Here is a 24,295-nt window from a genome sequence, read left to right as displayed (position 1 = left end):
TAAGCAGACTAATGTTTCTGAAATCATCCCAAACTTCTATTTCCACATAAGTGGATTTCAATTAGATGAATGTGAAAGAGAAATAGTTCCTTTTTTTTTTTTTTTAAAGATTTTATTTATTTGAGAGAGAGAGAGAGAGAGAGAGAAAGCATGAGTGGGAGGAAAGGGCAAAGGGCAGGGAGAAGCAAGCTCCTCGCTGAGCAGGGAGCCTGATGTGGGGCTCGATCCCAGGACTCTGGGATCATGACCTGAGCAGAAGGCAGATGCTTAACCAACTGTGCCACCCAGGCACCCCAGAAAGTTACTTCTTAACTTTTAAGAAATATAACTGTGAAAACCAAGTGAAGACAATGTAATCATAAAGACGGAGGTTTGCTAGTCATTGCAAATTATAAACAAATACTGACTTAAAAAAATTAAAAATGGGGTGCCTGGATGACTCAGTCAGTTTGGCATCCAACTCTTGATTTCAGCTCAGGTCATGATCTCAGGGTCGTGAGACTGAGCCCTGTGTCAGGTTTTCCACTGGGCCTGAAGCCTGCTTAAAATTTTCTCTCTCCCTCTCTTTCTGCCTCTCTCCCCCTCAACCCTATCCCCTGCTCATGCTCTCTCTAAAACAAATAAAATAAACAAATAAATAAATAAAATGATTGAGATTTTTTATTAAAAAAAATAAATAAAAATACCGTGTTTTGAAAACCAGGTCAAAAATATAAAATCCTTAATGACAATGTAGTTAGGCCCATACTAACCAATAGACTTACATCATTTATCTGGCTAGATGTGCACAACTAAAATTTCTATTACTGCCTAATAGTGAAAATCTCAGATTTATCACAAAACCCAAGAGACTGAATTTCATTTAGATCAACCAAGAAAGTGTTACATGAACAAAAATCAGTAAAATCTGATAAAACAGTATAAACCATTTTAAAATACCATTGGTAAATGATTTGTTTATAGACTCTCCTTGAATATGCAATAGGTAATGATGCAATGAAGACGTTTTTACAATATTTATTAAGATAACAAATTTATAAATTGAAAGACTCAGAGGCACATAGTTTAAAAGGCCAATACCATGGGAATAATGAAGTCAACACAGAAAAGAAGATATGAACAGTTACAACCAATACAAGATTTCTTTTAAAGCCACATCCCCCCAATAAACACATCATATGAATCATCCTTCAAAATTACCATGATAAAAAGTTATTTCCTTCAAAGAAAAATAATTCTTTCCACCTACCGAGCCTAGAAAATCCTATTTACAATGAACTGTCCTGCATTTCATCAGTACTGTTTCATATGGCCTCCTCTATTCTGCCATTAGAAGTATTGAAAATTTTATAGCTATTGTATTTACAAATGCACATAATATTTAAATTTGCTCTTCATTGAGAACAACTGAATATATACTTAATCAAATCACGATACAAATGTTTTAGTGCTGAAAACACATTTTGTGGAGACAGGTGTATGGGAAGAGGTGTATTTAGAATTATGTTGTTTCTGAAGGATTACTAGGCCAATAAGTCTGATAAAACTCAAGGTAGTCACAAAAACAGGTCTTTGTTGATGAAGAATTTAATTTATTTCTGTTTTAACTGGACACACTGGCTTCTTCAGTCAACCTTCACCACACTGTATATTTTGGTAACAAACCAAAAGCATGCAAAGAAGCCAATTGTTCCTATAAAAGAAAAAACAAAAATAAACACTTTTCCAGAGGAAATTTCATAATTTACATAAAAACACAGACTTAAAATGGTTGGTTCCTTTAAAAAAGCCACAAAACTATGAACTATTACTTACCAGGCATAGATCCATAAGCTTTTTTGAAAAATATACAACTATCTCAAATCAAATCAAATTTTTTACAGAAATAGGACTTGTAATACTTTAAGATTACCTAAGCTTTCTATAATACATTCTTTTCCTTATTACATGCAAGAAATCTGAAATTAAAAGCTGAATAGGATACCAATTCTCCTTTCCTATTTAATAAGATTATTTTATCACAAAATGGAAAACTGATATTAAAATTAATTCAAGGTATGATATGAATAGCTTAAAGAGAATATCAGATTCATAGAAAAATTAAATGGGTATATTTTCTAAGTATAGTTATTGGGAATTATCAGTTTCTAAAGAATTACAATATAACTAAACTCGTAGTTTCTACAAAGTGTTAAAAGTGATAAATTAGGATAGTAACAAAGATGCAGCCCCATGAATATGAGAGGTGGCACGGTGTCAGAGGACAGGGCAGCTCTGTCGAGACTGTGTATTATCCTCGGACTAGTCAACTAACATCTCCAGGCCCATTTCTTATTAAAACAGAGATAATTTGGGGGTGCCTGGGTGGCTCAGTCAGTTAAGTGTCTGCCTTTGGCTCAGGTCATGATCTCAGGGTCCTGAGATCGAGCCCCGCATTGAGGTTCCCTGCTCAGTAAGGAGCCTGCTTCTCCCTCTCCCTCTGCCCCTCCCCCTGCTTGTGCTCTCTCTCTCGAATAAATAAAATCTTTAAAATAAAATAAAATTGAAAAAAGCAGAGATAATTTTATCTGCCCTATATAGAGTAAATGAGATGATTCATGAAAAAATATATGCTTTTCAAGTATCTTCATTAGTCTAGATTCCAAAAAACTTGAATCCTAGACAGGTGACAAAAATGACACTCAGTTAAGTAAATGTCTAATGGCCACATGGCTGGCTGGTAATAGGATCAGAACACAAATTCACTTTTTCTGGCTTCAAATATAGTGCTATTTTAAACCTTACCATGCTTAGATTTACTAAACATAAATTCTGAGGCTCTGTTTTGCAAAAGAATATTTACTGAATTGTGAACTGCCTACCATATTTTTAAAAACTGCAATTTTTCCAGAATCACCCCCTGAGAATATTAAGTCTAAGTGCTGAAGAACACAGAAGGGGATATACATATCTTCGTGTAAGCTTTATATTTAAAGTTCCAATGTTTTCACCATTGTTTTAAATGCAATACAAAGAAAAGCATTAAAGGAGATTTTCTAAGTCAAGAGACTATATATGGGACGATATTATGGGATGTTATAAACATTATTGTACTCATTCATACATCACACGTGTCCCTACAATGTGCCAGTCACTGTGTTTTAGAGGACATAAAAATACACCTTTTGGATATTCAAAAGATCATTATTAAGCTTTGTGAAGAGGCTGGGGCTAAGTTTAGAACAGTAATGGTGAAAACATAAACGTATTTAAACAACCTTATGCTTAGCAAGAACTTCAAGATAATAAGATACTTAAGTTGAGAAAATACATTTGTCACCATATTTGGCAACCTTAGGTTTTGTTCTTAACAAAATACTCCTAGTATTTTATTTTGTTCTTAATATGGGATAAATCTAATGTACATACTGGAAGTGGCATCTTTCCTTACGTGACAGCATCATTGTTTTGTAGAGCAGACTAACTTCGATAACATGGTGGATTGGAGTACTGAAGTAAATACACATGTTCCCCACTTTAGACACATGCAAGACCCTCAAAGAGCTCACCACTCCCCTGCAGAGAATCTTTCCCATAAAGTGAAATACGCCAAAAGTTATTGGTTAAACTGGTTAATTTGAGGCGGCTCCCAAACTTAGATCACAAAGTTTTACTCTGAATAAACACAATGTGACACTAAAAATCAAGAACAATAAAGTTTTAGGTGTTAAACTATCAGTACATCACATGCCTGGAAAAACAAGAGACATTCACTAAGATCACGACTTTTTGCATGCAGGCAAGAATAAATTATTCTGTATGTGCACTTATGGACACACAGTACAGATGCACAAGAACAGTAATTCCTTGTTTCACAGGCTACCTCTGTTTTACAGACTATTTATTAAGATTTATGGCTGTGGACCTATCTTATCTATCACATGGCACCAAGATAAATCCCCCCCCCCCAACACACACACACCTACCCCCGCTCTGTCTGACCAATGACCTGGAACATAAAATCAGTGTAAGAGCCTGAAGCTCATTCTACACTGATACAGCAACAGGGAACATCAAACCCTACCTAATTCTCCTAAATGTTAACAGATGACTAAAAATAGAACAGTTCTAATTATTTTTAATTCGGTTTTCCTTTTCAGATCCTATACTTTCTCACACAGCATGCAACAAAGTCTAAGATAAAATTTTATTTTTTATTTATTTAAAAAGATTTTGTTTTTTTATTTATTTGTCAGAGAGAGGGAGCAAGCACACAAGCAGGGGGAGCAGCAGGCAGAGGGAGAAGCAGGCTCCCCACTGAGCAAGGAGCCTCATGTGGGACTTGAACCCAGGACCCTGGGATCATGACCTGAGCCAAAGGCAGATGCTTAACCAACTGAGCGACCCAGGCATCCCTAAGATAAAATTTTAGATGCACATTTTTCGTGAAAAAGAAAGGTCCCACAATTTTCTTTTTTTTTTAGTTTGGGTTATTCTATAAATGTTTACCAAGCAACTACTCTCAAGGGCTCTAAGACTCAGAAAACTTTTATCTTGTGAACAGATAAGACACACATATGTAACATAAACACCGACGCTTCCCATTTAGGCACCTGGATTTTGAAGTGGAGATATAAATCCGTAGTTTAAAACTTCTGGAATAAGGAATGTGCTATGATTGTGTTTGCTTGATGACATTTTTCTCAAGCTCACCTTGACTTCACCCCCTCAATTTCTACTTACCCCCAAACTTAGGTAGCTAAAGCTTTTTACCCTCCCTCTGAAATGAACATGAGAAAGACTGCACCATTAAGAGGTTACCAGGGGAAAACTGGGCCAGTGTGGGTCCAGGTACCCCCGGCTGGTAGCAGAACAATGGAGCATGTCTAGCCTTCTTCCTTTAGGTTTGGTTCCCTCACTTCTGGTTTACTGACGTGCCCCTCACAGCGGGGCAGACCAAAGAATGCTTAGCTGCACTGAGAACTAAACACAGGAGTGCTGAGTAGTAGACAGCTTCATGGATTTTATAAAAGGAAATATTTATAAATAATTTGTCTACAAACTTGTTAACTAAAACTAATCATTTTAATTCTTACCGGTAAAAAGAAAGAAGATCAAAACCATTATCATGGTATAGCCAAAGTACAGAATTGTACTTGCTGTTCCTGTGATCTGCAGTTTTGAAAAGAAGTAGTGTATTGCATATATTAAGAAATAAACTGCAGTAAAGCCACTGGTAAGGAATGAACGCCATTGCCAATGATAATCCTAGGTAGAAAAGAAAAAAAACAAGAATTACTTTGCAATTAATAGATAACTTGTAGGTGAAGAGAGTTATAAAGCAAACACATCTAAGTGAAACAACCCCAAACCTAATTATTGCTATTATTTCCAGTCTCATTCCCCTACTGAACTCTGCCCATTTCTCTCCTCATTAAAGATGCTAAAAACCATCCCCCCTACTTTTGGGGGAGCTACTTGAAACTGCCTAAAAACACGTTGAAAAATCTTTTTTTTTTAAGATTTTACTTATTTATTTGAGAGGGAAAGCGAGTGAGCAGAACTAGGGGGAGCGGCAGGCAGAGGGAGAGGGAAAGGGAGAAGCAGGCTCCCCGCCAAGCAGGGCGCCCGACGCAGGGCTCGATCCTAGGACCCCAGCCATCATGACCCGAGCCAAAGACAGACGCTTAACCGACTAAGCCACCCAGGCGCCCCTGAAAAATCTTAAATGGTTTATGTACTTTAAAATGTACTCCTCCCAAAGAAAAGCAATGTACAAGAGCTTACTTATGTAATTCAAAATTAATATTACTTCTCTTACAGTCTGGTTAACTGTATATTAGGAAGATTATCCTATCAAAGCCTGGTTGAAATCTATTTTCAGTTACTACTAACAAAATTTAAACAAAGTCGATATTTATTTATTTGATAGAGAGAGAGACAGCAAGAGAGGGAACACAAGCAGGGGGAGTGAGAGAGGGAGAAGCAGGTTCCCCACTGAGCAGGGAGCCCGATGCGGGACTCGATCCCAGGACCCTGGGATCATGACCTGGGCCGAAGGCAGAAGCTTAATGACTGGGCCATCCAGGCACCCCAACAAGGTCAGTATTTAAAACAGCTCTTCTTATTTTCACATAAAGTAGCTTAGCAGGAGATCTTAAAAAAAAATACTTCACTCTTTTCTACCCCTTGGAATATGTGAAAAATAAATATACTTAAAAAGCATACCAGCACAAATGAGAAAATCTTAAGGAATCCACACACAGAAACTACTAGAGCAAATAAATTCAGCAAGTTGCAGGGTACAAGATTGAAATGAAAATCAGCTGTGTTTTTAAATGCTAATATGGAACCATTTGAAAAGGAAATTTAAAAAATAATTCTATTTACAACAGCATCCAAAAAAATAAAATACCTAGGAACAAATTCAACCAAGGATGTGAAAGGCTTATATACTGAAAACTATAAAACATTGGTAAAAAAATTAAAGATGACTGAAATAAATGGAAAGACATCCTGTGCTCATGGACTAGAAGACTTAATACTGTTAAGATGGCAATATTGGAGCGCCTGGGTGGCTCAGTCGGTTAAGGGTCTGCCTTCAGCTCAGGTCATGATCCCGGAATCCTGGGATGGAGCCCTGCATCGGGCTCCCTGCTCTGCTGGAAGCCTGCTTCTTCCTTTCCCACTCCCCCTGCTTATGTTCCCTCTCTCGCTGGCTGTCTCTCTGTCAAATAAATAAATAAAATCTTAAAAAAAAAAAAAAAAAGACGTTTCCTAAAAATCTCACAGATTCAATGCATTTGCTATCAGAATTCCAATGACCTTTTTTGCAAAAAATGAAAAGCTGATCCCAAATTCATATGAAATTTCAAAGGGTCCTAAATAGCCAAAATAATCTTCACAAAAGAACAAAGCTGGAGGGCTTACCCTTCCCAATTCCAGAATTTACTACAAAGCTATAGTAATCAAAACAGTGTGGTACTGGCATAAGGACAGCATACACACCACTGGAACAGAACTGAGAATCCAGATATAAAACCATACATCTATGGCCAATGCATTTTCCACAAGGTTACAAGTCCATTCAATGAAGAAATGGTATTGGAAAAACTGAATATCCAACATGCAAAGGTGGATTCCTAATTAATTACCATAATAAAAATTAACTCAAAATGGATCAATGACCTAAATATATAAGCTAAAACTAGAGGTAAGTGAAAAAAACAGAGAAAAACTCAGAAAAAAACAGAGAGGTAAATTTTCATTGCCTTGGATTTAGCAATGAATTTTTAGATATGGCAACAAAAGAAAAAAATAGATAAATCAGACTTTATCAAAATTAAAAACTTGTGTAAAGGCCATTACCAAGTAATAAATACAACCTACAATATAAAAATATTTGCAAATATATTCTCTAATTTATCTGATAAAGGTCTAGTATTTAGTATTTGGTATACAGAACTCTTACAACTCAACAAAAAGATGAACTACCCAGTTCATAAACGGGCAAAAGATCTGAACAGACATTTCTCCAAACACGATACAGATGGTCAACAAGCAAAAAGAAGATGCTCAACATCATTAGTCACTGGGAAATGAAAATCAAAACCACAAAAAGATACCACTTCATACCTACTAGGATGGCTAGAATTAAAAAAAAAAAAAAAAGGGGGAACACAGCAGCAAGTGTAGGAAAGGATGTGGAGAATTAGAACCCTTGTGCATTGCTGGTAGGAATGCAAAATGGTACAGCCACTGTGAAAAACAGTTTGGTGGTTCTGCAAAAAGTTAAAGAATTATCATATGACTCAGCGATTCCACTCCTCTGTATATACTCCAAAGAACTGAAAACTGGTACTCAAAACAAGTATTTGCACGTGAATGTTCACTGCAGCACTATTCTCAATAGCCAGAAGATGGAAACAAATCTAATTTCCATCAACAGATAAATGGATAAATTGGGATATAGCTCTACAATGGAATATTATTCAGCTATAAAAAGTAACAAAGTACTGAATCTTGAAAACATTCTGCTAAAGTGAAAGAAGACAGACCCAAAAGGCCACATATTGTAGGATTCCATTTATGTGAAATGTCCAGAATAGGTAAATTTGTAGACAGAAAGCAGATTGGTGATTGCCAGGGTCTTGTAGGGAGAGGAGAATGGGAAGTAACTGCTTAATAGGTATGAGGTTTTATTTAAGGGTGATGAAAATATTTCAGAACTAGAAAGAGGTGGTAGTTACACAACACTGTAAATGAATGTAGTAAGTGCCCTGGACTGCTCACTTTAAAATGGCTGAGTTTAAGTTATGTAAGCTTAACCTTAATTTTTTAAAAAAAGCATCTCAAGTTTAATAAAGTTAGATTTAACCTCCTGTATAGAAAATAACTACACCGGGGATGTACTGTATGGTGACTAACATAATATAATAAAAAATCATTATTTAAAAAAAAAAAGAAAAAAAAAAAAGAAAAAAGAAAATAACTACAAAAGAATGATTTAATACAACCCAGACCTCTAAAAATTAATTCTACATATGAATGCCATCATTTTGCCATGAATATAATTCATTAAAATGTAATCACTGAAATGTTTTAATGAATTTTTCCACTTAAAAATGTTTACTAAACTTTCAGTCTAGAAATACCTATATTTTGTAAAGAATATTAATTTTTAATTCAGACATTTAAAAGCTCAAAAATGAAAACTTAGCATAATGTGCTATTCTCAGAAAATTAACATTTATAAATTTAAGCTCTAAATAAATATAAATACAGTGAACTGAGATACTATCTTAATCCATTCCTAAAGAAGGCTACATTTGATTTAGGAATACAGGTCCATTTCTATCTTAATAAACACATATTTACAGAAATTATTTCAATTAATAGTATTCAAAGTTGCTTTATGCCGAAAGTATAAATACTGTCTACAAATTAATATAAGTGAACATTGTTAATACATACCTCTGCACATAGGTGGAAATAGCAAAGAAGTATAGTTGCTTCTGAACATGTAATCACCAAAATGATAAACACCAGAAATAGGAAGCCAAACATGTAATACATCTGGTGTGACCTATAATAAACACGTGAGAATTAAACTAAAAACATTTTCTCTTGACACAGTAAATGACACAATCTTTTCACGTTCCCTGAATTGGGGAAGGTTTGCTTTTTGTCCCAACTAATCAAAGACAACAAATTCTCGTAAGTGTAGACAGTGATGGAGTAGGGGTGGGGCAAGGAGAGGAAAGGATTCGGCAATGTCATCGGATTCTGTCTTCTCACTCAACCCGAAACTCTTACTCAAATATGCTTAGTCTAATTGTCTACCGGTGAGTCAGATAAATTCAATAAAAAATTAATGGACAGGCAGAGCCAAAGTAAAAAAGGGTTCCATTTGGTACAAATTGTTTCTTATCGTGTGTGACAGAAACATCTGAATTGTGAAAATGCTTTCACAATCGAGAAGGAAAGATATGTTCTAGTCGCTAAAAAGCTCAAATTCAGTTCTGACTTTATGCTACTGCAAACCCTGGTACCTGCTGTAACATGCCGATGTGACTGACCGATGATGATATATTGCAGTGTATACTCCCTGATAACAGACTGGCTCAAAATTAGCACTATGAGTTTCTCCATGCAAACAAGAAATCAGAGAACGAAGGAATCCTGGGATTAGTAAGAACTCTGAAGGTCATCTACCTCCACCCTTCTCCCAGCACTCGCTCGACTCCCCTTTATCACAGGCTCAGAGTAGCTTCTCTCTGAAGCAATACAGATTACTTATTGAAGAACACAGGTTTGGATAGACAGGTTAATTTTCTGTTACATGGTAGCTGTTTGACACAAATAAATTACTTAACATCCAAACCTTCACCTCTTTCTCTCTAAAATGGGATAATACCCACCTCATAGAGGTCTGAGAATTAAAAGAACTAATAAGCACTCAACAAATAATCGCTGTTATCACCACTGTTCCTTTTCTCACACGGAAGAGATAAAATAACCTTTTGGCTCTCAAGGTTTTTGATTATTAGAGAACAGTTTACATTTATAAGATATAAATAGTCATTCAGAGAAACAAAAAGAGAAAGTTAATACTACATACAATGATAATGGGAATAAGAAGACTTCACCCTTAGCTTACCAGATACTATTCAGAATGAAGAAAAGCTGTATAAAGATGCAGCCAAAGGGTAAAATCCCTCCCATGATAATACCAGGCAATGGCTTTGTGTAGAAGGACTGCTCAGGAATCTGACGTGGAATCTGATTGGTTCGAACGGGGTGTTCAATGGCCTTCAGTAAAATAAAGAAAGCATTCACAATTATGTATTTATTTTAAAAATTCTTCTCTATATTAGACTATTTGCCTGCTTTTCTCTCAGCTTCCAAGCCAACACTACTGACAATACAAATCTACTTAAATCATCAAACTGAAATGTGTATTTAGAAGCAATGACCCAAACACTATCAGGACAATATTCATCTGTGCACTGGAGCAAGCCACCACTGTTTCCAGCAGCTATCCACTAATGGCTTTAGATAAAGTAAGAAATACATAGAAGGAGATAATGTAGTACTTAAAAATAATAGTTAAGACAAAAGTAGAGTTACTTTTTCCCTTTTAGTTATATACTTGTAAGACATCAGCTGGTTCTGAAATTACTGTCAATGTATTTTTATTTGGAGATGGGCAATGTCATCTTTATTAAAATAGCTGAATTCTACTAAGACTTAAGAACACAAAGGCAAAAATGAATGGCTATATGAAGCTTTATGACCATAAGCTATTGATAATATTCTCCCTTTCATAACACGACATGGTAGTACAAAAATAAGTGAAACCTAAAGTACCTAAAACACAGCTAAGGGGGAAAACGGGTACCTGCAGAAATTCACTTGCCTGCAAAAATTGCAAAAACATACTTCTATAGTTTTTGTGATGATACATCAGAAACTTAAAACTTGGTATTCTCATTGAGATTATACTTCTGTGGACTAAATTATTTTACAGATACACATGTGTACAGGTAGAGAATCATCATGTCCTTCCTTCAGTGTTTGTATTTTTAACAGGCATATTTTCAGAATTTTAAGTACTTATTTATGTAATCAAAAAAATTTTAAATCATGTTAGGTCACTATTTATGCTATATAGATTTAAAATAATAAATTTTCAATTCCCAAGAATTGAAGGCTGGCATGGTAGGTGCAGTGGAGATAATGAAGCACTGACAGCTTGTTCCGGGACATTCTGGGTCCCCTTCACAAAGTGTATGAGAGTAATTCATTATATTTCCTTTAACCTTGTGGACCAGACGCTTTCAGAGAAGAGCAAGGATAGTGAAGTGAGAAGGACAGTGAAGAATAAATTCTCATTTTCTTCTTAGCCTGAGGTCAGAAGAGGGCAGCAGAGGTGGAGAAGACTGGGGGGAGGGTGGAACTCAGCTTCAACGAGAATCTTCCTTAAAATCAAGTATTAGCAGGAAAACCATGTAAAATTTATTGTAAAGCTATATGTTAAAAAAAGGGTTACTGTACTTTCTAGTCACTTCTCCTATAGCTTTCCTCCTAACCCATACTCTTTGTTTACTTCGTTTTAAGAAATACAGAAACACTTAATGCTAAGGAAACAATGCCATATTTTTTAGGTTAGAAAAAAAAAGTAATTCAAGCATTTTTAATGTTAAAGGTCAAAGTTTTCATCAGTTTAAGTTAGCATTTCATTTCCTATTAATCTATACTTTCCACTCACTTACAAAAATTTGAAATCTAAGTTTACATCTGCAACTTCTCTACCACACCCCAAAAATACTATTTTAAGAATGACTGCAATCAAATTAAGAGGTCATCCGTTTTCTATAAAATCCAGATCACATCGGATAAATATATCTTTTGGACACCCTTTTTTTTAAGACACTTTCCTATCTTTTAAGGTGGCATATGCTAATTTCCATAGCTGAAATTTATTTGAATAAATTAACACCTATAAACTTACATTCTTCTTAAAACCAAAGTATGCACCAATAAATGTTAGAGGCACAGATATGCAGAACCAAAGAGCCAATATGGCAACCAATGTTCCAAAAGGAATAGCTGCTGAAGATCCTTCTCCCCAGAGAATCAGATTCATTATAAAGAAGTCAGCAAATACGATCCTGAAAGACACAATAGGCTTTTGGGTAAAACTTGAGTCAGAAGCAAATGATATAGTACCAATCACATGTAATTAATATTATAATTTCTATGTTATATACAAAGAAAATGAAATTGCTGAGTAATGGGGTATATGAATTTAAAACTTCACTAGAAATTGCCAAATTACTTTCCAGATTTTTCTGCCTGACTTAAACTCCCACCAGCAGTTTATGAAAGTTATCTCTTTACATATTTCCTCATGTTTTAGATTGTCAAGTTTGTTGTTTTAATTTGCATTTCCTGTTGACAACTGCCTCTGAGCATCTTATGTTTGTTGGCTTTATAGGTACTATTTCTGTGACTTGCTGGTTACATCTACTGCTCATTTTTCATTTGGGTTGTACATCTTTTCCAAAGTTATAGGTGTGAGTTATTTATATATTCTAGCTACTAAATAATTCCTTGTTAAATATCTCGTTCTCCCAGTTGATAGCTTTTTATGAACCCAAACAAGTGAACGTGTGTACTAAATTTCCCTTCAGTCTTTCTTCTATGAGTACCTTTTTAAAAACATGGCTGTAATCATACTATAATTGCTTCTACACTCCCCACACACAGTTTTTAATGTGATCGGTCATCAATTTTCCCCTTTATCCGTTGTGTACTTTAAAAGAAGAAAGTCTTTCCTAACCTGGGATCATGATGATACTTTTCTATATTTTCTTCTAATCATTATGCCCATTACATTTAGATTGTACCTGGAATTGACTGTGTGTGACTGGTAAGAAGAGAGTTTCTCCCTTCATATAGACAATTTTACCAGCATCATTTAACACTTCCTCTGGTTTGTAATGCCACATCTAGCATGCTTCCACGAATATCTGGTCTATTTCTATGTTTTCTGTGCTAGTAGCCACGGCACATTGCCAAGCCCCTCGTACACTAGGTATTCTCATCGAGTAACATGGTGAATTTGTATCTCATACTAGTTAATTAGCTTTGTAAACTTGTCACCTGGATGGTGCATGTTTTGACAAGTTATTTCAGATATTGTGAAGGTTTTCTGTGGCTAATACTCCTGTGAATAGAGTCCTCTTCCCATACAACTACAACTACCATTAAAACATTTAATTTGCTATTGGTAGTATTCAGGATGTTGGAATATTAGCTGATATCTAGCCATACTGCCAAACTCTTGCATTAATTCTCTATGTTTTATGGCTGAAATTTGTTGATGTTCTCTGTATACAAATTATATTACAAATAAATTGAGATTTTTATTAATATAAGGAAGCATTTCTTTCTCCATTAAATTCTTTTTAAATATGGAAACAATGTTTAGTAACATCAAATGCCACTTTGTTGCGTCTACTGTAATAATTACATGCAGGTGTTTATTTACGTAAAATTACATGAATTAATTTTGTGTCATTACGTGGTACTTTTTTAATTAAATATTTATTTTTGAGAGAGAGGGAGGGAGAGAGGGAGGGAGGGAGGGATGTAGGGAGGGAGAGGGAGAACAGGAGCCGGGGGCGGGGGGAGGCAAAGGGAGAAGCAGACTCCTCGTTGAGCAGGGAGAATGACGTGGGACTGGATCCCAGGACCCTGAGATCGTGACCTGAGCCAAAGGTAGATGCTTAACTGACTGAGCCACCCAGGAATCCCATTAAATGGTACTCCTTTTCCTAGGTGAACACCAATTCTTCCTGCCCCCTTGGGTTCTTGGTGCACTCTTGTGTGCTTTTCCTCTCTCTCCCTCTCTCATTACCTCACCATCCTTCTGGTGAACACCTACTTTTCAGGGTGGGATGAAGAAGATAAATCAAAGAAGGGCTGATCAGAGATATAAAAAAACTGGTTTAAGATAATTTCTATGAAGCCAAAAAAGAAAGACGTTTCAAGGAGAAAGTATCCCAATATTAGATAATGTAGAGAGAGAGACTGAAGACAGAGAAAATGATTTCTAGGTTTAAAAATGGGAATGTGGGTCAGAAAAACTAAAAGGCAGCCCACGGAATGGGAGAATATATTTGCAAATGACACTACAGATAAAGGACTGGTATCCAAGATCTACAAAGAACTTCTCAAACTCAATACACGAGAAACAAATAAACAAATCAAAAAATGGGCAGAAGATATGAACAGACACTTTTCCAATGATGACATACAAAAGGCTAACAGACACATGAAAAAATGTTCAAAATCATTAGCCATCAGGGAAATTCAAATCAAAACCACACTGAGATACCACCTTACGCCAGTTAGAATGGCAAAAATAGACAAGGCAAGAAACAACAATTGTTGGAGAGGATGTGGAGAAAGGGGATCCCTCCTACATTGTTGGTGGGAATGCAAGTTGGTACAGCCACTCTGGAAAACAGTGTGGAGGTCCCTTAAAAAGTTAAAAATTGAGCTACCCTATGGTCCAGCCATTGCACTACTGGGTGTTTACCCCAAAGATACAGACGTAGTGAAGAGAAGGGCCATATGCACCCCAATGTTCATAGCAGCAATGTCCACAATAGCTAAATCGTGGAAGAAGCCTAGATGCCCTTCAACAGATGACCGGATTAAGAAGTTGTGGTCCATATATACAATGGAATATTACTCAGCTATCAGAAAGAACGAGTTCTCAACATTTGCTACAACATGGACGGCACTGGAGGAGATAATGCTAAGTGAAATAAGTCAAGCAGAGAAAGACAACTATCATATGATTTCTCTCATCTATGGAACATAAGAACTAGAATGATCAGTAGGGGAAGAAAGGGATAAAGAAAGGGGGGGTAATCAGAAGGGGGAATGAAACATGAGAGACTCTGGACTATGAGAAACAAACTGAGGACCTCGGAGGGGAGGGGGGTGGGGGAATGGGATAGACCGGTGATGGGTAGTAAGGAGGGCACGTATTGCATGGTGCACTGGGTGTTATACACAACTAATGAATCATCGAGCCTTACATCGGAAACCGGGGATGTACTGTATGGTGACTAACATAATATAATAAAAAATCATTAAAAAAAAGAAAAGGGAATGTGGGGCACCTGGGTGGCTCAGTCATTAAGCGACTGCCTCTGGCTCAGGTCATGATCCCAGGGTCCTCGGATCAAGCCCTGAGTCGGGCTCCCTGCTCAGTGGGAAGTCTGCTTCTCCTTCTCCCTCTGCTTGTGTTCCCTCTCTCGCTGTCTCTCTCTGTCAAATAAATAAAATCTTAAAAAAAAGGGGGGGGGGAATGTTGTTGGTAACCTTTGAGAAAAGCTTTCACTAAAGTGATGGAGAAGACAGACAGATGTGGCTTTATGCTGTAAATGTATGCTGAGAAAATGAGAAAAAAGGAATGTAGGATATTTTTTCAAGGCAGCTTGTTGGGAACGTAAAAGAAGTTAGATAGTAGAGGGAAAGATGCCTATGAGATGAAGCTCTTTTTAGGATTTAGGAGGCCTAAGTATATTTGTAGGAAAGGAGATGAAACACATGAACAGAACGTAGAAAAAGGGAGAAACAGAAGATGCTAGAGATTAGGAGGAATATCTGAAAGGCAAGATTCTGAAGGAAATCACAGCTGACTTATCCTGGGAAGAAGAGACACTTCTTTAGTTGACAAAAGCATTTAGTTTGAGAAAAGCATCTAAAAATCTGAATACAACATGAATGGCTGAGAATCATGCTATTCTTCATGGAGATAATTATCTGAGAGAACCTTTATCCCAAACATGTATAAACAATGCAACTATTGTCACTCTTTCATTTCTGGCTTGCAAATGGAATAGTCCAGGTTTCTAAATTTAACTTTTGGCTTTCATTATTGCTGCTGATTGCTCAGAGGCTGGCTCCTGTCCACCAGAAATCCGAAGCTGGGAAGAAAGTGGGTTCTAGTTCTAGGACCAGACATCAATCAGATACTTGATATCAAAAGCTATCCTCCAAAGGGTCACAGTTATTGTTTTTTTGGTGTGATCATTGTTTTTTTTAAACGCTTGCTACATATTACTCTACTGAATGGAATAAACTCTAAATAAAACTTAATACTTTAAAACAATTTTTTATAACATTGTATGTCAACTATATTTCAAAGATATTAGTTTCAGGTGTACAACAGTGATTTGACAATGTCTATCCATTGCTCACTGCTCACCATGATAATAAAGTCACCATCTGTTATATAATGTTAGTACAGTATTATTGACTATGTTCCTTATGCAGTACTTTTCACCTCTGTTGCTTATTTATTTTACAACTGGACGTTTGTACCTCTTAATCCTCTTCACTTATTTTGCCCATCCACCTCCTCTCTCCCCTCCGGCAACCACAAATTTGTCCTCTGTATTTATGAGTCTACTTCTGTTTTGCTTGTTTATTTTTAGATTCCACATGTAAGTGAAATATTATCGTATCTGTCTTTCTCTGTCTGACTTATTTCACTTAGCATAATACTCTCTAGGTCCATCCATATTGTCACAAATGGCGAGATCTCGTTCTTTTTTTATAGCTGAGTGATATTCCATTGTGTGTGTGTGTGTATATATATATATATTCACACACACACCACATCTTCTTTACCCCATTCATCTATCAATGGACACTTAGGTGGCTTAAAGGTGGCAATACTTTTGACAGAAATCTGAAAATGTTCACTTCCCTAAACTATATGCAAGTGAAAACCCCTTCTTGTGATCAGGTCAAAAGCTTTCAATGCAGCCTTACACATGGGCTAAGAAACAGACTTTAAGGAAAAGGAATGTAACAATTTCTCATGCCCAAAAATATTTTTCCAGGGATGCCTGGGTGGCTCAGTCGGTTAAGCGTCTGCCTTTGGATCAGGTCATGATCCCAGGGTCTTAGGACCGAGTCCCACATCAGGCTCCTTGCTCAGCAGGGAGCCTACTTCTCCCTCTGCCTGCTGCTCCCCCTGCTTGTGCTCTCTCTCAACAAATAAATAAAATCTTAAAAAAAAAAAAAAAAAGATACTTTTTCCAGATATGGCAGGTGGTAGTCACTGTGTAAATGTTTATTAAATATTCACTTTTTATCCCTTTTTAAAAAATTAAATTCATTTTCTAGGGTACATGGTTTAGAGAACAAGAAGATTCAAGACTTAAGAAATCGAAAATTTGGGAACTAAATTTTATGACTATGTAAGAAAGTTACTATTGAAAAGTTACTATTACTTACCCAGGACAAAGAAATGATGTCAATAAAACATTTGTTTTCCACTTCTCACCTCCAAAGGCTGTAGAAGAAAACAAAAGTGGAATAACACAGACTTTTCTTCAAAGCAAACCAAATGGCCGTATATGTCCAGGATTAAACAAATTTTCAGACAGCACTGGGTCCTCACTCCTAGAAAATCACACTAGCAAATGGTATGACAGGCCCTCCACAAGTGACGCAGATCAGAGACGCACATCACAGCACTTTCCTTGACAAACCAAGCTCTCAAGATGTTTGCTTCAGCATAATAAACCTAACACTTAAAGGAAGGTCATCAAGACCACTTCTTTTTCTAATTTTTTTTTTAAATTTCCAAATAAAACAAACCCTTAAGCTCTAGGCCAGTTTCAATCCATGGGACTGGGTAGAGAAAGGGCATACTGGGGATTCTCCTTTGCCTTGCAGCCAGTTTCAGAATTTGTTATAAAACTAGGAACCCTCAAGCCTAAAGTGTAGCACATTTAAATTTTCTAACTGAAAGTCTGTACATGAAGATGTTTTCAGAGCATGGGTTTTTTTACCTCCTCCCTGTCACTTTAAATTACAGGTTACCTATGAGGTTATCTCAGTAGACTTCAGGATTCCATGGCAAACGCTGGCATTCACTGACCCTGGCAAAACTGCTTTGCAAGTCATCTAGTCATATCCCATCCTTACCCTGTGGCCCTGATGCTTTTTTTCACTGAAATTTATTTTACTTTTAGAAAGTAAGAATACAAGAGACTACAACGAATTATATTATAAAAGCAAATTAAATTATGTCAGGGCTCTTTAGCATGACCTCTCACTTAAGAAAAGGTATTACTATATATACTACTTATTTTAGTTAATAAATCAGTGATACTCCTAAGTATATTATCTTCCTTTATTAGTCTATATACATTTCTATGAATGTAGCAAATCTAAGTTGTTCAGCCAAACCTCTTATGTCAAAACTTAGAAGTAAAAGAACAGAGGGGATGGTGGATACGCAGCACCTAAATTTGCTTACCTCACCGTATGAACATTTTTAAACAAAATCTAGGGATGGTCATCCACATCACAAGCTTCTTTTAAATAAAGCTATGTATCTATAATACATATTGTTTCGAGAAAATCACCGACTAGACGCACAGGCTCAGGTGCAGTGATGGAGCAGATGAGATTCCTGACCTGACAGTCAAGGTGGCTCTTACTTACACTTATAAAATCTGGCAGCGACATAGCCAGCAGGAGTGCCCAGCAGCACCCACAGGACCACAGCACAAGTCATCAGTGCTCCTCTGTTGGCAGGTGACAAAAATCCCAGGCAAGCAAAAACTAAAAAATAAGTGATTTTAAGTTACAAATTTTATTCCTGTTTCCTTTCTGAAGTAATAGAAGACCCCTTTCATTTTTTTAAACAAGAAACCAAATACAATCTCATTAATATACTGTCTTACCATACAGTCACACTAAATCTTAGCAATATTTTAAGGTACTACATCAACAGGATAATAAATAAAGCAAACTGTACTTTGGCCATTTCTTGTCAGGGTCCATAAGACCCCACCTTTCCTATTATCCAGGAAGGCTGACTGGGTGCTCACGAATGCTTTCAGCTCTTCTGATTCAAGTACAGCTTTTTTTTTTTTTTTTTTTAAGATTTTTAAATTTTTTTGAGAGAGAGAGGAGGAAGGGAGGGAGGGATGGAGAGAGAGAGAGAGCGTGCGCACGCGCGTGCACATGAGTTGGGGGAGGGGCAAAGGGGAAAAAGAGGGGCGAGAGAGAGAGAGAGAGAGAGAGACAGAGAGAGAGAGAGACAGAATTTCAAGTAGACCCCGTGCTGAGCACAGAGCTGATGTGGGGCTCGATCCCATGACCCTGAGACCTTGAGTTGAAACCAAGAGTCGCTTAACCAACTGAGCTACCCAGGTGCCCTGTCAAGTATAGCTTTTAAAAATTAATACGAATAAAGATATTCCCACCATGAAATAGTCCCACTTTTGTTCCCTTTAAAAATAATACTTGGGGAGGCAGTGGTGCCTGGGTGGCTTAGTCGGTTAAGCATCTGCCTTAGTCGGTTAAGCATCAGGTCATGATCCCAGAGTCCCAGGATTGAGCTCTGCATTGGGCTCCCTACTCAGCAGGGAGTCTGCTTCTCCTTCTCCCTCTGCTGCCTCTCTCTTGCTCATGCTCTCTCAAATAAATATATAAAATCTAAAAAATAAATAAATAAATAAAAATACTGAATCCTCTGGGGTGAAAAATGCCTTATAACATTCAAACACAAAAGACAAGACAAAACCTAACCAATGAATAAAACAAGAGAATAAAGATTTCACAGTACCATTTGCTTTCTGAACACAAGTTACTGAAGGACTTGGTCAATGACCTGGGGAAATTCTGGCTTCTACCTTTATTTACTTGGTTGGTTTTATTTGTTCTTCCTTATATAACCCACCTGACTAATAAGAATAAAAATGATATCTTGTATTTGTAGAGATTCCTGGCTTTAAGCTGGGATTCAGAAGTTATCACGTTGCTCAGAAAGAAATCCAAGTGGCTTTTTAATCCCAGGAGCAAGAAAGTTCCCAGGGTTTCCGAGGTGTACATAATCAAGCACATGTCCACCCACACCTTCTCATCAGTACCGACCGAAGGGCATGAGGAGAAACTCACAAGCAGGAAACCAACCAGGGTAACTTTAGAAGACCTATCAGAATTTCAACCAAAATGCATCCCCCCCTTTCTCCCCAGAACTGAGAAATGGACTGTTCTGAAGGAGAAAGTTCATATTTGAGCATTTAAGGAAAATGATCCATAGGTTCTCTGAAACTTTCCTTCCTCACGAATTCACTTTCTAGCAGACCCCAACAAGGACCAGATGATGACAGAAGGCAACTCCCAATAAAATTTTCAAAGAGAATTTTATCCTGAAGCACCCACTCTGCTCCTGCTCTACCCTGGCTCTCTGGCGATCTAATGCCTTCATGCTATCCTCTGGCTGGGTCCAAATCTCTGTCATGATGCCTTCTCCCAACCTACCCTCTTCGGTATAATATACTTAAGAATTCTAGGCCTACCCATCACAGCTGCATCTCCTTACCTAAGTAGCTAAAGATACATGTTCTAGTTAATCTTCAGGTTAGTCTTCAAAGTAAGCCCAGAGGTGTAAGTCAGTGGTTCTCAAACTTACTCAGGTGTCAGACATTTGGAAGTGAGAATCCTCTTTGTAAAGCATTTATATAGTTCCATCGCAAAAATGTGGAATAATTTTACTAACGTAAAGTGACTTTAGCATTACATATTTAATATGCAAACATAAGAACAAATGTTCATTAAAAAATTGTTAAAAGGTCAGGGATTTCCGAATTCTTCCAGTAATAATTCATGTGTTCATTAGTAGAAGGCACCAATAAAGAAAACATAAGGAAAATAAAAGCAAAATTTAGAAAATTCTATTCATAAACCTTTTTTTCTTACAATTAAGAAAACTGCAGAAATACCGTATTCCCATACAGCAGCCTCAGAACCACCCCTGTGACTGATCAGTAACTCAAAGGGGGAGGAGGGGCTATTTAAAAAAATGGTTGTCTTAATTGACAAAAATTTAAGTAATAACATTTCTGAAGATCTTCAGGTGGCACAAAGAGGAGATATTTTTTGTGTGGGAAGCTCTCTCCTGAACACTGCTAGTGAAGAAAGGTCTTGCTTCCTAAATCCTTCTCAGAGGAGGAAGGTCTAAAAAAAGCTTTCTGCCTCATTCCCTCTTCTCCTTTTTTTTCTTCCAGTGGAAGCCAAAAATGTCTTGGAATCCTAATCATACTGCTCCTGGTGGGGTGGCAGAGTCAACCTGGATGACTCTGGTTCCAAGCCACCCAGACTGAGACCCAGCTGGTCTTCAAGTACCTAGTCCTCTTTAGCTCCAACTCCATGACAAAGGCTTGGTCTCTATGCAGCCGTAAGGAGATATGAAGTCAGATTTCTGGCACAGCTAACCCTGCCTCCCAGGAACGTATAGCCAAAGCACACAGACTTAAAAGCGAAAAGGGCTCTTAGAAACAATCAAGCCTAGCTACACTTAGGAAAACTGGTTTCCATGTTGTTGTTGTTTTTTTAAGATTTTATCTATTTTAGAGAGAGAACACGTGAGTGCACAGCAGGGGAGGGATAGAGGGAGAGAGAAAATCTCAAGCTGACTCCTTGCTGAGCGACGAGCAGGGCTCGATCCCATAATCCGGAGATCATGACCTGCACTGAAATCAAGAGTTGGATGCTTAACCGAGTCACCCAGGCCCCCCAGAACACTGGTTTTCAAATATTTATTTAGAAAAAGCATTTTCTACTTTTTAATTTTCCCTTAATACTTACATAGAGTCACAAAAGTCATAATTAAAATCTGTGTCCCCGATCCAAGAAAGACTGATAGTAGCATCCCTTTTCTTGGAGGACGGAATATATCACCATGAACTAGTTTCCAGCCAAATTCTTCCTGGGCATCCTCCTAAAAAGGGAATGAAGTTGTTTAATTGACATGTGGTATCACCAGGACAGCTAGACAGTTTGTTCACTGGTAAATATGCTGACACTGAAAAATTTTTTTAAACTTACAAATGTTAGTATTTATTTCAATTCCAAAGTTTTATGAAGTTTGACTCCTAGAGCTTTCTACAGTCTTCCTGAATTGCTTTTAAAGGAATGTTGCATGTTAAGGTCTATAAAAATATATTGAGAAACTTCAAAAAGATACAAAATAATGTGATACTTATCTAGTTCTAGTCGAGCTTTATGAGCCAACCTGATGACTTAATTTTTACTCACACTCTATCCTTTTCAATCTACATTTACTAATTTCCAAAATGAATGAATGGTATTAGGTTTCACAGCTACTTTGCTGGGTAAAGTAGGCTTAGTTATGAGCATATGAATAAGTTTGCCACCAGCCCTAACTGCTCTCCTGATCTCTAGACACACGTACACAATTTGCCTAATCAACAGCTCCACATGGTTGTTTAACAAGCATCCTGAACAGAATTACCCACAACTGAATGGATTCTCCCTCCCCACCTATACTCATTCTGCAGCAGCACCCCACCCCCCAACCCGGTCACCCAGTAGTAAAAGCTCCATCTCGCCAGCTGTTCAGTCTCCAAAACTTTGGAATCCTCCTTAATTCCCCCCTTTTTTCACACCTTGAATACAGTCCTTTAACAAATCTTCAGCTCTACCTCCAAAATATTTCAGCAGAACCCAACACTAGCCCCCTGTTCGAGTCATGACCTCTCACTTGGCTATTGCAGTATATACCGCACTGACCTCTGTGTTCCCACCCTTGCTTCTGTTCAGTTACTTCTCAATACAGGAACCAGCAGGGTCCTTTAACCAACTGGGTGCTTTGGACCAGAAACATGGGGTCATTTATTTTCTCTTCCTCTTCCACCTTCTCCACAGTCAACCAGTCTATCAGTATTCCATCCCACCTTCTAAACACCCTCTGTATCTGTCTGTCCACCTCCTTTTTTCTTCCCTGCCACCATTCTATTTCTGAGAGTTCCATAACCACCTCTGGACTGGTTTCTGTACCTTCAATCTTGCCCTGCTCTGAATGATTCTCCACGTAATATTCAAAGTGATTTTCCTACATCACAAACCTGGCTAGGTCAGTGCTGTTTAAAATCCTTTTAAGAGCTTCCCTGTGACCTTCAAACTGTATTGCTTACAAGCCCTTCAGACTCTGGCCCCCATTACTTTTTCAGCCTCATTTCTCTACATTTCCTTCAGGATGGATCTCGTCTCTACCCCAAATTCCCAAACTTCTATCTTTGTAGCAGACAATGCTATTGATAATGTGGTACATTTACTCATATTTTTAAATAAATATAAATCAAGTGAAATTTGAAACATGGAAACTTTTATATAGGTACTAATCCTGCTCTTACAATGGCTAACATAAGGAAATAATAAAAATAAAAATACTTCCATATATACCAGGGAATTACACTCTAGTCACTTTTGATGAATGTACAAATTGAAGTTTTATTAAAAGTACATGGGTTCTAAATGGATTGAATAAAATTATATTTGGGATTGGCTTCAAAATAACTGAAAGGGAGGAGCTGGTGGGATTCTAAAACAAAAGTGAACATGAGCTGAAAACTGCTGGACCAGGGTGATGGGTATATTACTCTCCGTGCTTCTGTGAATGTCTACATTAAAAGTATATGGGGAAAAAGATACACTCATCTCTTCTTTTAGGTGGGGTAGTGTTACAGACGAGGGACCATTTCTGATTACTTTTTTACTGAATTAGCACTAAAAAATTCAGAGTTAAGTGAAAACTAAGTTTCCCATAAAGGGCCAGGTCCCCTTTCTTTGGAGAAAACAAATGTGACTAGTTTTTTATTATCTTTGCAGAGATACTCTACTTATACATAAGGAAATGCATGAATACCTTTTCTCATTTTGCATAAATGGCAGCATGTTATTCAAATTATTTCACACCTTGCTCTTTTAGTCTAATGATATCATGGAGATGCTTCCACATTTGTATATACAGAATTGCCTCATTCTTTTTAATGATTACACAGTATTCCACTACAGGGACATTCCCTAATTTATAAAAATCAGTCCCCTATTAATGAGTATTTGGGTTTCTTAAGATCTTTTGTTATTATAAGTAATAATATACTGTTTTAAAATAAAAAATAGCAGTAGTAATGAAAACCTTTGCATCCAAGTTAGTTTCTAAGAACTGAATTGTTGGGTCAAACTATTTACATTATAAACTAATATTGCCAAAGTGCTTTTCATTAAGTTATACCAATTTACATTCTCATAAACTATGCATCAAAGTGCTCATGTCCTCAATCCCCCACCACATTATCAAACATTTTAATTTGTCAGTGTGCCAGAGCACTGCAGTTTTATTTTGCATTTCTCTTATTATGAATGATGCTGCATCTTTTTATGTGTTTAAGAACCATTTCTG

The 24,295-nt window shown here is 37.0% G+C and overlaps 1 protein-coding gene across 1 annotated transcript in view; it reads right to left on the bottom strand.

The window, feature by feature from the left end:
• Positions 1–1,001: 1,001 nt before the first annotated feature.
• Positions 1,002–24,295, bottom strand: part of TM9SF2 (transmembrane 9 superfamily member 2) — a 57,519-nt gene continuing 34,225 nt past the window's right edge. Inside the window, exons 10-17 of the mRNA XM_040624156.1 lie at positions 21,679–21,811; positions 18,526–18,645; positions 17,308–17,365; positions 11,993–12,152; positions 10,139–10,290; positions 8,953–9,064; positions 5,076–5,247; positions 1,002–1,693 (exon numbers count right to left, since the gene is read on the bottom strand). Of these exons, the coding sequence (XP_040480090.1) occupies positions 1,626–1,693; positions 5,076–5,247; positions 8,953–9,064; positions 10,139–10,290; positions 11,993–12,152; positions 17,308–17,365; positions 18,526–18,645; positions 21,679–21,811 (975 nt within the window). The 3' untranslated portion in view covers positions 1,002–1,625. The remainder of the gene's footprint in view (positions 1,694–5,075; positions 5,248–8,952; positions 9,065–10,138; positions 10,291–11,992; positions 12,153–17,307; positions 17,366–18,525; positions 18,646–21,678; positions 21,812–24,295) is intronic.

This window comes from Ursus maritimus, unplaced genomic scaffold (genome assembly GCF_017311325.1).
Source record: "Ursus maritimus isolate PB19 unplaced genomic scaffold, ASM1731132v1 scaffold_10, whole genome shotgun sequence".
Taxonomy (NCBI): Eukaryota; Metazoa; Chordata; class Mammalia; order Carnivora; family Ursidae; genus Ursus; species Ursus maritimus.
Note: the sequence above shows the minus strand (reverse complement) of the source record. Positions and strands in the feature narration are given on the sequence as shown.